The sequence below is a fragment of the Xiphophorus hellerii genome, chromosome 4 (genome assembly GCF_003331165.1).
Source record: "Xiphophorus hellerii strain 12219 chromosome 4, Xiphophorus_hellerii-4.1, whole genome shotgun sequence".
Taxonomy (NCBI): Eukaryota; Metazoa; Chordata; class Actinopteri; order Cyprinodontiformes; family Poeciliidae; genus Xiphophorus; species Xiphophorus hellerii.
Window position 1 is genome coordinate 33,985,382 of NC_045675.1, and position 13,202 is coordinate 33,998,583.

Sequence of the window (13,202 nt, forward strand, 5' to 3'; positions counted from 1 at the left end):
AGGACAGCTATTTAGGGTCCTTTGGTTCTGCAACGTCAGGGATAAGCATAACCAGCATCAGCCACCAAAGTTAAAGGAATCTGGTTACCAGTAAACACTAAAACAACTCAATTCATTAAACCGGACAGTAATGAGAAGCGAACGTGAGCACAAAAAAAAATTAAAAAAATTCACCAATCGAATGTAGTGCTTTAAAATATGGGGTATTTATGAAGCTGCTGAGGGCGACAGAGCGTGTGAACGTTGATCATGTCGGACGCAGCTATTGAGGAAGTTTCAGTTTTATCGTCCATTTACTGCAGAGACGGAGAGTTCCAAATTGTTCAACAGTCTGGTACGTTGGTTGTTCTTGCTCTGATAGTATGGCAGGCTGTTTTAACATAAATTCGGTTTTGTCTGATCATCCCTAATTACATTCTAGATATCTAAAAATGTATTTTGACTACACAAAACTGCATTTTGACTATCCGGAATAGGAATTTAAAATATCTGCATTTACACTCTGAGTGGTAAGAATAATAACTCAAAATGTCTTCAAATACAAAATTAATTTCAAGATATCTCAATTACTTCACCGGATCTGACGGGACACATGTCCGTAATTACAATTTAAGTCATCTCGAACGTAATTATGACTAGATAAATGTACAATTTTAGATATCTGAATTAAGAATTCTGTATAAACCCCTTTGTGCTGCCACTGAGCTGCCCAAACAGTTGCCTGCATAATTTTATGTTTTCTGCGCAAAATTATATGCACAATGTAGAAAGGGCAATGTTGGATATGAAGAGACAGAAAACTTCATGGACTTTAAGACTATTTTGGTTTAACCAAGTAGGAGGGACGGCCTGCCGTATCTCCTATCTAAAAATACATTTAAGATATCTATATGGTGTCTTTCAAGATATCCTTAATTAGAATTATGATGACTAGTCAAAACTACAATCGAGATATCTTGTATTTACTTGGACTTTATGCATTATGTCATAATTTAATTGTAGATATCTGACATGTATGTTTCAGATAATCAGCTATTCATTATCAGTGTTGTATAAAGTACTGAAATCTCAGAGTCAAGTAAAAGTACAAGTACCTCTCCAAAATATGACTTTGGTAAAAGTCGAAGTCACTGACTGAAATGTTACTTGAGTAAAAGTCTTAAAGTATCTGAAACTTCTTGTACTTAAGTATGGAAATTACTGTAAAAATGGATGTACTCAAGTAATGTAATGAAAAGTACAAGTAAAAAGTAAAACAAAGCAAATGCAGTTTGAATGACATTTTTTATATTTTGGTAAACTTGTCAAATACACTTAAAATAATGTACCCAACCAAGTGCAGGCAAAATTAAACCTGCTAATAGATATACCTGCAGGCATCATTTAGTTAAGAAAATTAGGTGCTTTACCTATAGCACAAGGTTAACTTAACCTGCTTTACAACTGAACCAGCTTCTTAGTATACCCTCCAGGACAGAAAATACAAAGTTTTTGTAAGCCTTAAGTTTTCCCTTCAAGTAAGGTCAGTGCTGAAAATGAGAAAAATAAATAGTACAGAAAATGCGGCCAACATGAAGAAAAAGAGCTGTTACGATTACTCTACTTCACAAATCAGTGAATCAGTCAATGCTACAGTCAGTAGGTGGTGCACACAACTGGTCATTATGCAAAAGAAAAAAAGAATTGGGAGGGAAATGCAGCTTATTGGCATCTGTAAACCTGGTTTTGAACTTGCATGCCTTTCCTATATTTGTTAAATTTAGTCTAAATTGCTATTGCTATGACTTCTGTCCCCCCTTGAACAGAGGAGTCTAGGTAGCCTGCTACAGTCAACATTAGGCCTAAGCTAAATACACCACGTGTGGAACTGAAACAATGCCAAACAAAGTTCATTTATGGTCAAGATTTCACAATACAGTAGTGCCTAGTGACCAAGCTATAGTTACTGAAACAGGAGGATTATAACCATTTCATAAGAAGTTACCTCGATGTGTTTCTTCAAGTTGGACGGGGAGTTTTTGTAAGATAGAATTTCCATGTGACTGCTACTGATTGCGAGACTTGCTTTGTGTTTAATGGGAGAAGCGAAACAGGTGTATCCTAATTAAAAGTAAAGAAATCAAGAAATGGCAAAAAATGTGGAATGAAGATAAGAAAGGAAGAAGATTATATGAAGTACAAAAGTCAGTTTGAATTCGAAGCATTAATGAACGAAACAGAAGAGAAGAAATAATAATTAGTAGATTAAGAGTAGGTCATACCTACTTAAATGACATGCTTTATAAAATAGGGAGGAAAAATAATGATAAATGTGAGAGATGTGGAGAGAAAGAAAATGTAGAACACATATTGATGAACTGTAAGTCAAATGAACTCGAAAGGGAAGAATTAAAGAGAATAGTTAGAAATATGGGGCATGAATGGAATCTTAAAGGTATATTAGGAAATGAAGGAAACATAACAGATATTCACAAATTAAGGAAAGCATTGTTTATTTATCTTAAGAATACAAAATTAAAAAGTAGAATTTAATAGATATGAAGTAATGCTTCTACACACTCATGTACAGTAGGTGGCGGTATGCACCTTAAAGTTGCTTGTGATCCGCCATAATAGAAAAGAAGAAGAAGAAGGCTTCATTCTTGTTTGTTCGGTAGCCTACTTGCTACTTGCTAATCAGTAGGTGGGGTCAAAACACTTGCGTTTCTCTCTCTCGCTTTTTTGTAACGAGTAACTAAACCACACATTGAAAATGTATCGGAGTAAAAGTACGCAATTAAGTTCGGAAATATAGTGAAGTAAAAGTGAAAGTCATCAAAAATTTTCATACTCCAGGAAAGTATGAAGTACTCCAAAATATACTTAAGTAAAGTAGTGAAGTATTTTTACTTCGTTACTATACAACACTGTTCATTATATACCTTGAATTTAAGTCTCCATGCAACAATGGCAAATATGACGCAATTTCGACTAATCAGAATGCAATTAGAGAAATAGAAATAGGTATTTTGTCTAGTTAGAGACAAATATAGTTGGAGGTTTCTTAATTTAAGTATTGTCATAAACCAATTTCAGATATCTGGGGGGTAAAACAGAAGTTATGTTAAAACGGCCTGCCATACTGCCGGTAGTTGCTTCGTTCGGGTTGACGATGTTACTGCAAACTCGGGTGTGCCTTTCACGTCACGCCCGAGAAAGGCAGAATCAGCACGAGCCACGAATTGAAAGTGCTAATTCTCAACTTGAGAAGGTTGTAGAAGTGGGAAAAAGGTGGGTTGGCAAACGGCTATTTGCAAAAGAAGCTGACGATATATATTTTAAATAATATTTGTTGAAGTACAAGAAATGAAAGGGACATACTTAGAAATATTTATTTTGGAACACAATGTGCCCCACTAACAGAAGTGTAAATAATAGTTCATTACATTTATTCGTTTACGAATTCTGCTGTGGTAGATTAAATGGTAATGAGAAAAAAAACAGGTTCTGAAAGGTTAGGCCACATTTTTATCAAAAATGCTAACTTTTTAAAATGTATTTATTTTTTTAAATTTGTAGTAACTAAACAGTTTGGCGGTTGACAAAAAGCCAAACCGCCAACTTGGAGTTACTACTAGTTATCGGTGACTACCGTTCGAACATTATATTCTTTTAAAAATATAAAAATATCAACAAAAATTATATTCCATGATACCTATGATTCCTTAACCTTAAATCATTATCTGACGCAAAGATTGCATACTAATAGTACTCTCCCATATGAGCATTTATTATAATCTAAAGGTATCTGCTCTTCCTGTTTGTCTACAATAGTTGCAATAAATTGTTGCATGTATGTTAATTTTTGAGCTGTTTTCAATTGTTTTTTTTTTCATTTTCTCTTCAAAGTCGTTATATTGAAAAGCAAAGCTGATGTTCTGTGTATTTTTTGTATTGTATTTGTTGTTTCCTCGTTTACTCTGTTACAAAGAGGTTTTTAATCTCAATGGGTTTTTATTTTGGTAAAATAAAGGTTAAATAAAAAAATAGAATCCAAGTCTGATAGCCTTGTCTTTTTGTAGCACAGGATGGGCTGGTGGTCCAGCTCAACTGCACTGGTGGGAGAGGCGGGAAGCTGAATGTGAGTTCAGTGTTCCATCTAGACCCCAGCTACCCTTCCTGTCCTCCTCATATTTCTATCTCCACCACCGGCCTGTCTAAGATTCAGTGTCACAACATCAGGCAGAAGCTGATGACTCGAGCTGCAGAACTTCCCCCAGAACCAATGCTGCTCCAGCTGGTGGAATACTTGCAGGTAAAGGCTCATAAAAGTAAATAATACCTGAATGTTTTTAGCGATAGTGTCCAGATGTATTGTGGTCACAGCAGGAATGTGTGGAACAGACAGAGGACCAGACAGGAGAACAGGACGGAACAGGGGAAGAGAAAAACAACCAGCAGGAATGGACAGCGGTTCTGCTGCTTGACCACATCAGATCTCGAAACCGATATATTGGACTCCTGGAGCGCTGGAGCCAGCAGCTGCAGCTCACCTGTAGACTTTTACTAGGACGCAATCCATTAATTATTCTGCTGGGGGAGAGACCCAACATCAAGGTACATGGTATTTTTTTCCTGAATCGACTTTAAATGTAGACTGACACTATGCCATATTATATTATTTATTCAACAAATTAAAGATAAACTGAGAAACAGTGGGAGAAAATTAAACTTATGCTTTGAATTTCTGAAGGAATTCTAGATCATTTGAGTAGCCAGGGGCTGGTATTCAGCATTTGGAAGTGTGAGATGCTTTCTAAAAGAACCAAAGTGTTGAGAGATTGCAGACCTGGAGCCTCATGCATAAAGCGTGTGTGCGCACAAAAAATGTGTGGCGCCATATTTTACGCACAAGTTGGCTTGTATAAAAATTAACTTTGCGTCAAAGTTTGAGTAAATATACGCACAGGATTCAGAGGGAGCGATTGATCAGAGATCAGATTGATCTCCTGGGAAATGTTGATGATGGTTTATTAGCGTTTAGATTGCCTGGACTGATCATCCTGGAGCTCCGAGCAGAACTTAAAGATGGAGTCGTGCGGTACCAGTACCGGTCCAGCTGCAGTCATCCTTCAGTTGAGCCGCCCGCTTTTTGAATGCGCCTTTATGGACAGAAATCATCTCTATTCTGTAAATGTACAACTTATGTACATGATTCTACTATTTAGAATAAAATAAATAGTAGAGAGAGAGTCCTTCCCACTCAAAGGACTCTCTGACACGCTGTCATTCTTTAAATCCCTGTTCTACTGTTCTAACAGGCATTTGCACAATCTCTTTATTTCTTTTTTTAATTTGGATTTTTTTTCTTTAAAATGTATTATTTTTGTCTTTGTGAGGCTACCTTATGTTACCTGAAAGCACCTTTTAAATAAAATATATATTTATTATTATTATAAATACTTGTACTGCTACAAACAAGGACGTTGCCATGGTCATTGCTTCACGTGGTGGCAGACTTCTGGGTATTTTTACTAATTTACATATGTATTTAAGGGTGGCAACAGGGCGGACCAGCAGCTGCGCCCTATTTCCCTCAAATTAGGATTTATAAAGGAAAGTTGTGCAGCCACGTGCGTGCGCACGACGTTGTGGATCCAATTTTTTTTGTTCCGCATTTTCATAAATGTTTCCGTACGCCAAGTTTTATTGTGAAAACTGCCCACTCTTTTATGCATGAGGTCCCTGTTGTTGTGTGTTAGCACTGAGCAGTAAGGACTGCCTTTTCTAACTGTTGTTAGAAAAGGTAGCAATGCCATTTCCAAACAATTTAAGTTTGTAATGTAGAGTGAGATCAATGGTTTACAACCAGAAACCAAAATCATTGAGGGAAACCTGGGTGGAAAACAACTAAACATAAACAAGTTATGAGCCGGGTAGTGAGCTGAGTTAGCAGGTTAAATATTGAGGTTCATGTTGGTAAAGTTGTGGGGGGAAAAAACTAAGTATGGCTTCTTTAGAATAGCTGAGAGAGAAATAAAATTCGGGAGAAGTCCCAAAGAAATATTTGTAAAGTTTCATCTGAACAATGAAAAAGTGTCTCAAACAATGTCCTTCAAAGAATAGAGACAAAAGTAGAGATGTCTATGACAGCACCATGTTTGAAGAATATCGTCCTCATGTGTCCCGTCAAGGAAGGCAGTGACGGGTCTACAGCGACTACAGAATATGAGAACTGGAAGCATTTAATATATTAAATGATCTTAAAAACTAATCTGAAGATGAGGCAGAAAAAAAATATTTTTTTACTTGTCTAAAAGTGACGTCTTTTCTCCCATGTCAATATCCACTCTGACTGCAAAAACTTTTCTTCAGGAGTTTTGTCACCGTTTAAAGACTGTTAAGGTGGATGTGGACTCTTCAGGTAAGAAATGCAAAGAGAGGATGATGAAGGTTCTTGCTGAGACCCCATATTCCTCCCTCTGTCAACATAGGTATGTATCATAAACCTGCAACAGAGAAATCCAGATATTTTGTGACTCTGTGTTTAATGTCTCAGTAGTATTTACACTTCTCTCATGGCCTTCCTTTCTCTCAGTCTGCAGGGATTCATAGTGAAGGACTACAAGTCATTATCAGAGCTTACTGCTGTCTTTGAGGAGCTGAACCTGGCTGAGCTTTATCAACAGATGCTGCCTACATTAAGCAGTTAGAAGAAGAACTGTCATATCTGCTTCTTATGTCTATTTATATTGTATTCACAGACCTACATCTAATATTTGCTTTTTATTTGAGCTGTTAATTTTATATCAATAAGTTTGTATTGCTTTAAACTTTTGTCCTACCTTTTGTCCTGCTAATCTAGTCTTTGTTACATTCGAAGACATTATCATTAAACGGGAATTAGAACATCCCTCCTCTTCAAACCTCTATCATTTTGAATGTGTTCTGTCTGATACTGTAGAAGTCAGAATTGTTGTTTGAGTGTTACTGAGAGGCCCAATAGATTTATCTTCACAAGTGGAGTTTTATATAATTATAAAAAAGTTGATTAGAAATAGCTTTGAGCTCATTTCAAATTAAATGGACATGAAAAGAAAGAAATGGTCCTTGGTGGGTTACAAGTCTGGGTTTGGTGATTGCCAAGAGAATGGTACTTGTCTGACTGCATTGTGCCAAGTGTAAAGTTTAGTGGAGAGAGGATTATGGTCTATGGTTGTTTTTTAGGAACTTGGCTTGGCCCCTTAGTTCCAGTGAAAGGAACTCTGAATGTTTCAGCATACCAAGACATTTTGGACAATTCCATGCTCCCAACTTTGTGGGAACAGTTTGGAGCTGGCCCCTTCCTCTTCCAACATGACTGTGCACCACAGGACAAAGCAAGATCCATAAAGACATGGATGGAGAGTCTGGTGTGGATGAACTTGACTGTCCTGCACAGAGTCCTGACCTCAACCCAATAGAACACCTTTGGGATGAATTACAGTGGAGACTGAGAGCCAGGCCTTCTCGTCCAACATCAGTATGTGACCTCACAAATGCACTTCTGGAAGAATGGTCAAAAATCCCCATAGACTCCTAAATCTTATTCACAGCCTTCCCAGAAGAGTTGAAGCTGTTTTAGCTGGAGAGGGTGGGCCAACGTCATGTTGAACCATATGGATTAGGAATGGGATGTCACTTAAACTCATATGTGAGTCAAGACAGGTGAGCAAATACTTTTGGCAATATAGTGTATCTGTCCCTATCTGTTCCATATAGATATATCTATGTTATTAAGATCTAATGTGAAAACTGCTGTTATGTGGTGCAGGGTGGCTGTTGGTGAACCATGTGCACTGTGTGAAAAGGCTATACTCCTGAACTCAGCTGTATGTCTCTATCCTATTTCATATGAACTTTCTGTTTAAGTAAGACCAGTAGTGCCAAAAAATCTTTTTTAGAAAGAGTTCTGTCATACTTCACATATTCCTTTTATCTTTTTGCTTGAATTGTTTTCTTTTCCTTTTATGTCTATTTTTTTATTTGTATTTTTTTTCCAAAACTTTCTTGTTAAAGCTGTTTTTATGTTGATGCACTGCTGGTGGAAATTTAATTTCCCAGTTGAAACTTCATTAGGGATTAATTGAATTCTATCTAATCTAATCTAAATTGTTTCGCCCAGGAATGATTAGGGGAAGTTGAGCCAGTGGTGGAGTCATTTTATGTGTCTGGTGTTATTACAATTTGTCAGCAGTAGAGGGAGTAGTAATGCTATTTGTCACTGTCTCCAGATCCATCTAATCGTGGTTCAGTTCTGTGAAGGGGAAACAGAAATTTTTTTTGAACTGCTTATGAAAGTGAATGCACCTGTATTATTATGTACAAGATCAATTTGACCTACACTTATAAATATGCACACGCGCGCCCCCCCGCCTCCCCCATATATACAATACAGACCAAAAGTTTGGACACACTTTCTCATTGAATTCAGTGAGAAGGTGTGTCCAAACTTTTGGTCTGTACTGTATATATACAGTATACAGTATACAGTATATATATATATATATATATATATATATATATATATAGATAGATAGATAGATAGATAGATAGATAGATAGATAGATAGATAGATAGATATAATTTCAGCTGACTGGATTTGAAGAGAAGTGAGTGGAAAACCACAGAAGTGCAGAAAGCCGACAAGATGGGAGCAGAAAAACTGCAAGAAAAAAGACTAACAGGCCTCTAAGTGGATGCAGCAAAATATGCCAAAATAGGCCATATGTTTGCCACCATAAGTCCTACTGTGACATCTGAACTGTCTGGAGCTTAACCCACTCAAGTCTGGGGAGATAATGGTGTACATCTGGAGAACACTCCAGAGGATAGTGAAGAATTGTCTTTTACCATCCTCAACAATACTTTGAGGATTCTTTACGGGTCCTTAGAACCTGCCACAGGAGCTACTGCTCATCTTCTGCACAGCCAACATTCAGTCAGTCCGGTGTTTGTCCGGAAGCTCACCAGGGCTGAGCTTCCCTCCACCCAGGACTTGTTCAGGTCAAGGGTCAGGAAATGTGCAGCTATTATCTTTGCAGACCCCACACATCCTGGATCCTATAGGACCTGCCAGGCAGAACAGACCCAACTAAGCAGGCAGGACAGTATTAATAAAAGGAAAACTCCTAGTTTAATCTGCCAGTGGAATTTTGAAGTTAATAACTGGACTGCTGGTCTTTTTCTTGGGACTGTGTGTCATTGTAAGAATAGAAATAAAAACTATTATGCTATTATTGGGAAAGACCTGTAAATAAAATGAACTTTTCAAATATTTGAAAAGCTAAGAGTTTTTATGGACAGAAAAGAATTAATGCATACAAAACTAAAATATTTTCACATTTCATCCTGTGCTTAGTAAGTTTATTTCTGCAATATGTAAAAAGCTTTTCACAGTTTCTACAAGTGAGTAAAGAGGTTCCTTTTAATCCAGATACAAATGCAGCTGTGAGGAGGAAGTGAGTGTTCCACCTTTAGAGATCATGTTGCTTCTCTGTTGAATAATGTCGCCTACATACAGCGAACCAGAGGGACTGAAATAATACATGGTGCTGTCTCTGAGTGGTACTAGATTTCTGCCACTTGTCAGAACGGGGTTTTTTCTGTTCTAAAGTGATAAAGAACAGCTTTGCGGTTATACTAATGTACAGTAAATATGCTAGGTAGGTTGAATTGTTGAGTTATGCAAGGCTTTCAGCTCTCTATAATGGTATAATACTCAGGAATGTTGTGTAACAGATTTGTCCCCCCCCCCCCCCCCCCCCCGCCTTTCAAAGTGGACCCATAGATACTTTCACTGTCACTGGTCCATTTGCATCCATGCACTTTAACCTTCCCTTGCAGTATTGCAGTGATTAATTCACCTCTTCAGTAAAGAGAGGTAGTGAGAGTTTTTGTCTCTTTTTTTCAAACTTTTTGATTATATTAAGTGTGCCATTTTTCAGCAGTTCAAATTTGAAACTGGGAATTCTGTTTTAGCCTTTGCTTGTTTTTGGCCTAATAAAAAGAATCCAACCATTACCCAATGGATGTTCTAGTCCTGGAAAATAAAATAAACAACAAAGTCTTGTTTCTGCATAAGTTAGTTGTGTGTGAGCAATAAGAAGATTTTACATCTGCCTTACCTGGGCTGCTGGAGAAGCTCAGAAGGTGCCAGTCAGATTGAACATCACAACCTCCTCTTGTTCTTGTCAGTCAGACCTGATGGAAAGCTGTAAAAATGTCTCAGCTGAACTGCCCTGTTCCCTGGTTTATAATTTAATCTTCAATTATAAAAACAAACAAATATATTTTTGATTTTTTTTAAGGGTAAAAAATTCTATGAACAACAGTGCAAATTTCAAAGTGATGTTAAAAATAAAACCTACGGGGCCCTGAATGGTGTAACAGCAGGGCGGTGTCTGTTTATCCAGGGTTTCAATCAGTTGTAGTTTTTCTCATTCTCTCTGCTTGTTTTCTAATTGCTGTCAATAAGAGCCCCTAATGCCACAAATTATTAAGTTTATCATTATTGTTATAATCTGTTGATTTCAAATGGATAGGAAAATGTATTTGTTTACCAGCATTTTGTTAGTACAATATCTAGAAGCAGGACATGGACGTTGAAATGTTTCTTTTCACCTGAAGTTCTATTGAAACTTTAGGGTCACTTTTTCATGAAATAGCGAAACAAATGTGATTGGACTGCTGACTGGCTGTTGTTTGGTGTCCTAAGGCATCATGCTACTGATTTTCTAGTTTAGACTCATTAAACAGATGACCAAATGATTGTGGAAAAGTTTAACAGAAACAGAAGTGATATAAAACTATTAAAAGGCTCCCAAAGAGGAGCGCTTTTAATTTTGTCAAACAGTATGTTTTAAATGTGTGTGTTTGACGTGTGTGAATGCATGCCTGTCAGCACATGGGCAGTGGTGTGTATTTGATTTTAGGATCTTATGAATAAAAAAAATAAACTGAGTCCTCCAAACATATGGCTCTTTATTTAACTGCAAACAAATATTATGACAATAAACCAAAAGAAATATCTATTAACAATGAACTGTTTTTGCTCTCTCATTTTTTAAACAAATCAATGTAAAGAAAAGAATGGTTACTCAATCTAACCTGTTGAATTTAAATACAAAATACAAACATTTGTGATACAGAGCAAAACTGCTGAACTACCAGAACAATACACGTTCTTGTTTTTTATTCAAAAAGGAACAGACAGTCATAAAATGTTCCTATTTAATACAGTAAATGTTTAACTTCCTTGAGAGAGTTTACTCTATTCACATAATATCCAGTTCAATAACAATTTTGTTCAACAGTTGTTATTTATAGTGTAAGTTTGGTCAATAATGACTGCTATTTTCCCCGTATTTATTATCAGTGTTTGACTCATTCACAGTACATGCTTCCAGGCTCCAGACCAGCGCCTGGCTGTGGGTTTTACACTCAGTCAGCTTCCTCCTAAACACAAACAATATGAGAGCAACAGCTCTGCTAACAACAGCCCCAAGATCACATTTCTTTACAAGCAAGCCACAGAAACTGAGAAGGTCTTTAAGTCTTCGGCCATTTTTCTAGATATTTTTTTTTCTCAATTTTATTGTTCCACAGTCACACTTTACCGCTGTTCATCATAAAGTAAATAAACTTTTGCATTTCATCAGGCCCTGTGCTCAGGCTTATTTAGTGACCGTGGTGAGCCCCTTTAATACTGCATATCCGTCAGAAAACAGAAACGGGATGTTGCACACATCTAGGAAGGGAGGAAAATCTTTGGTCAATATTGGCAGCATAAAACACAGAACTGGAAAGATCAAATCAGATCAGAGAATAGTAAATATGGTCACACTCAACACTAGAACTTTTAAATAATGGTGCTTACTGTAGTATTTTTCTGATAAATTAAGCGCCATATGTAGGATCTATCTGATGACAGTATTCAGTAAATCCATAATATTCAGCTTCCTGATTCCGCCATCACAGGGAGAACAAAAGGGAAAATGTTTCTGTGGTCTGAACTGGAACATCAGGGTTAAAGAAAACAGAACGAGATCAGTTCCACTTTACAACAGGACAACTTACATTAATGTAGACGATTCTTTACACACACACTGATTGTACTTTAATGAGTAAACACTGACAGGAATGTCGTTTCATTTTACACAACACATGGATTTCTAACTGTATATTCTTTTTGCATGATTTTTCCTTTTTTTCCAAACATACAGTATTTTGGTGGATTGTGTTCATATTTAAAAAGTGCTAATTAGTAAGTCTTCACTCTGCGCCCCCCCCCCCCCCCCCCCCCCCCCCCCATCACCTGCTTGCTGCCATTTGAACCCAGATCTTTATTCGTGTTCAGCGGTGGCCCCTGAGGTAACACAAAGGTTCTTGTGTAGGTTTGGGTTCTGACTGTGTCTGTTTCTGCTCCGTACAGAGGAGAAGGATGTGTCACATCCTGGGACCTTGCACTTGTGAAGCAGTCGCAGATGGACTGTCTTGTAATGAGCGCGGAATGTTCCTTTGTTGCTGTATACCTTTTGGCAAACGTGGCATGTGATGGGAGACCCACCCCCATGATGTCTGTTTTGTCCGCTCCTGCTACAGCCTGTGTTCCTGTGTCTCCCCGCTGCCCCCTCCTCACCCTCTGGCCTCCTCACACCCAGCCCATCACAGCTCTCATCGCTGTCCTCTATGGGGAGGGCCTCCTCATCCTCATCCCCTGCCTCCTCATCACTCTCAGCTTCATCTGAGTCCCAGGAAGACTGAGCGCTGCCGCTGCCACAAGGTAGGACAGAGGTTGAGGTGCTCAGGTCAAGGATCGTCCCATCATTCCCATTTCCACCTCTGTCTGCTTCTCCTAATCCCTCCAACTCTTGTAGGGGAGATGTCTCAGCACTGCTAAGTGCAGCAGGTGCCTTGCTCATAGGAAACACCAGTCCCATGCGGTTGTGTCCTCGGAAGATGACTGAGGTCTGGCTGGTTGGGTCTCGGTGAAGCGCGTCTTTGTCCTGCTGGTTTTGTCCAGGCTCCAGGCCTTCAGAGTCTCTGTCTCTGCAGTGTGATGGGGAGTAGGGGGAGGCGGCTGGGCTGAGGGACTCTTTGGTCAGCAGCTTATGATGTAGATTCAGATTTGCACTGTGTCTGTAGAAGAAGAAATAAACATCATTATGGTGTTTCTGTAGCAG

At 38.1% G+C, this 13,202-nt stretch overlaps 2 protein-coding genes across 3 annotated transcripts in view; one reads left to right on the forward strand and one right to left on the reverse strand.

The window, feature by feature from the left end:
• Positions 1–13,202, forward strand: part of rwdd3 (RWD domain containing 3) — a 22,250-nt gene continuing 9,048 nt past the window's right edge. The window contains exons 1-5 of the mRNA XM_032561485.1: positions 1–334; positions 4,062–4,294; positions 4,366–4,596; positions 6,355–6,473; positions 6,578–6,687. Of these exons, the coding sequence (XP_032417376.1) occupies positions 250–334; positions 4,062–4,294; positions 4,366–4,596; positions 6,355–6,473; positions 6,578–6,687 (778 nt within the window). The 5' untranslated portion in view covers positions 1–249. The remainder of the gene's footprint in view (positions 335–4,061; positions 4,295–4,365; positions 4,597–6,354; positions 6,474–6,577; positions 6,688–13,202) is intronic.
• The window catches only part of bnc1 (basonuclin zinc finger protein 1), a 17,824-nt gene continuing 15,603 nt past the window's right edge, over positions 10,982–13,202 (reverse strand). For both annotated transcript variants that reach the window (XM_032561451.1, XM_032561453.1), the window contains exon 5: positions 10,982–13,158. In XM_032561451.1, coding sequence (XP_032417342.1) covers positions 12,363–13,158 — 796 coding nt within the window. In that variant the 3' untranslated portion in view covers positions 10,982–12,362. The remainder of the gene's footprint in view (positions 13,159–13,202) is intronic.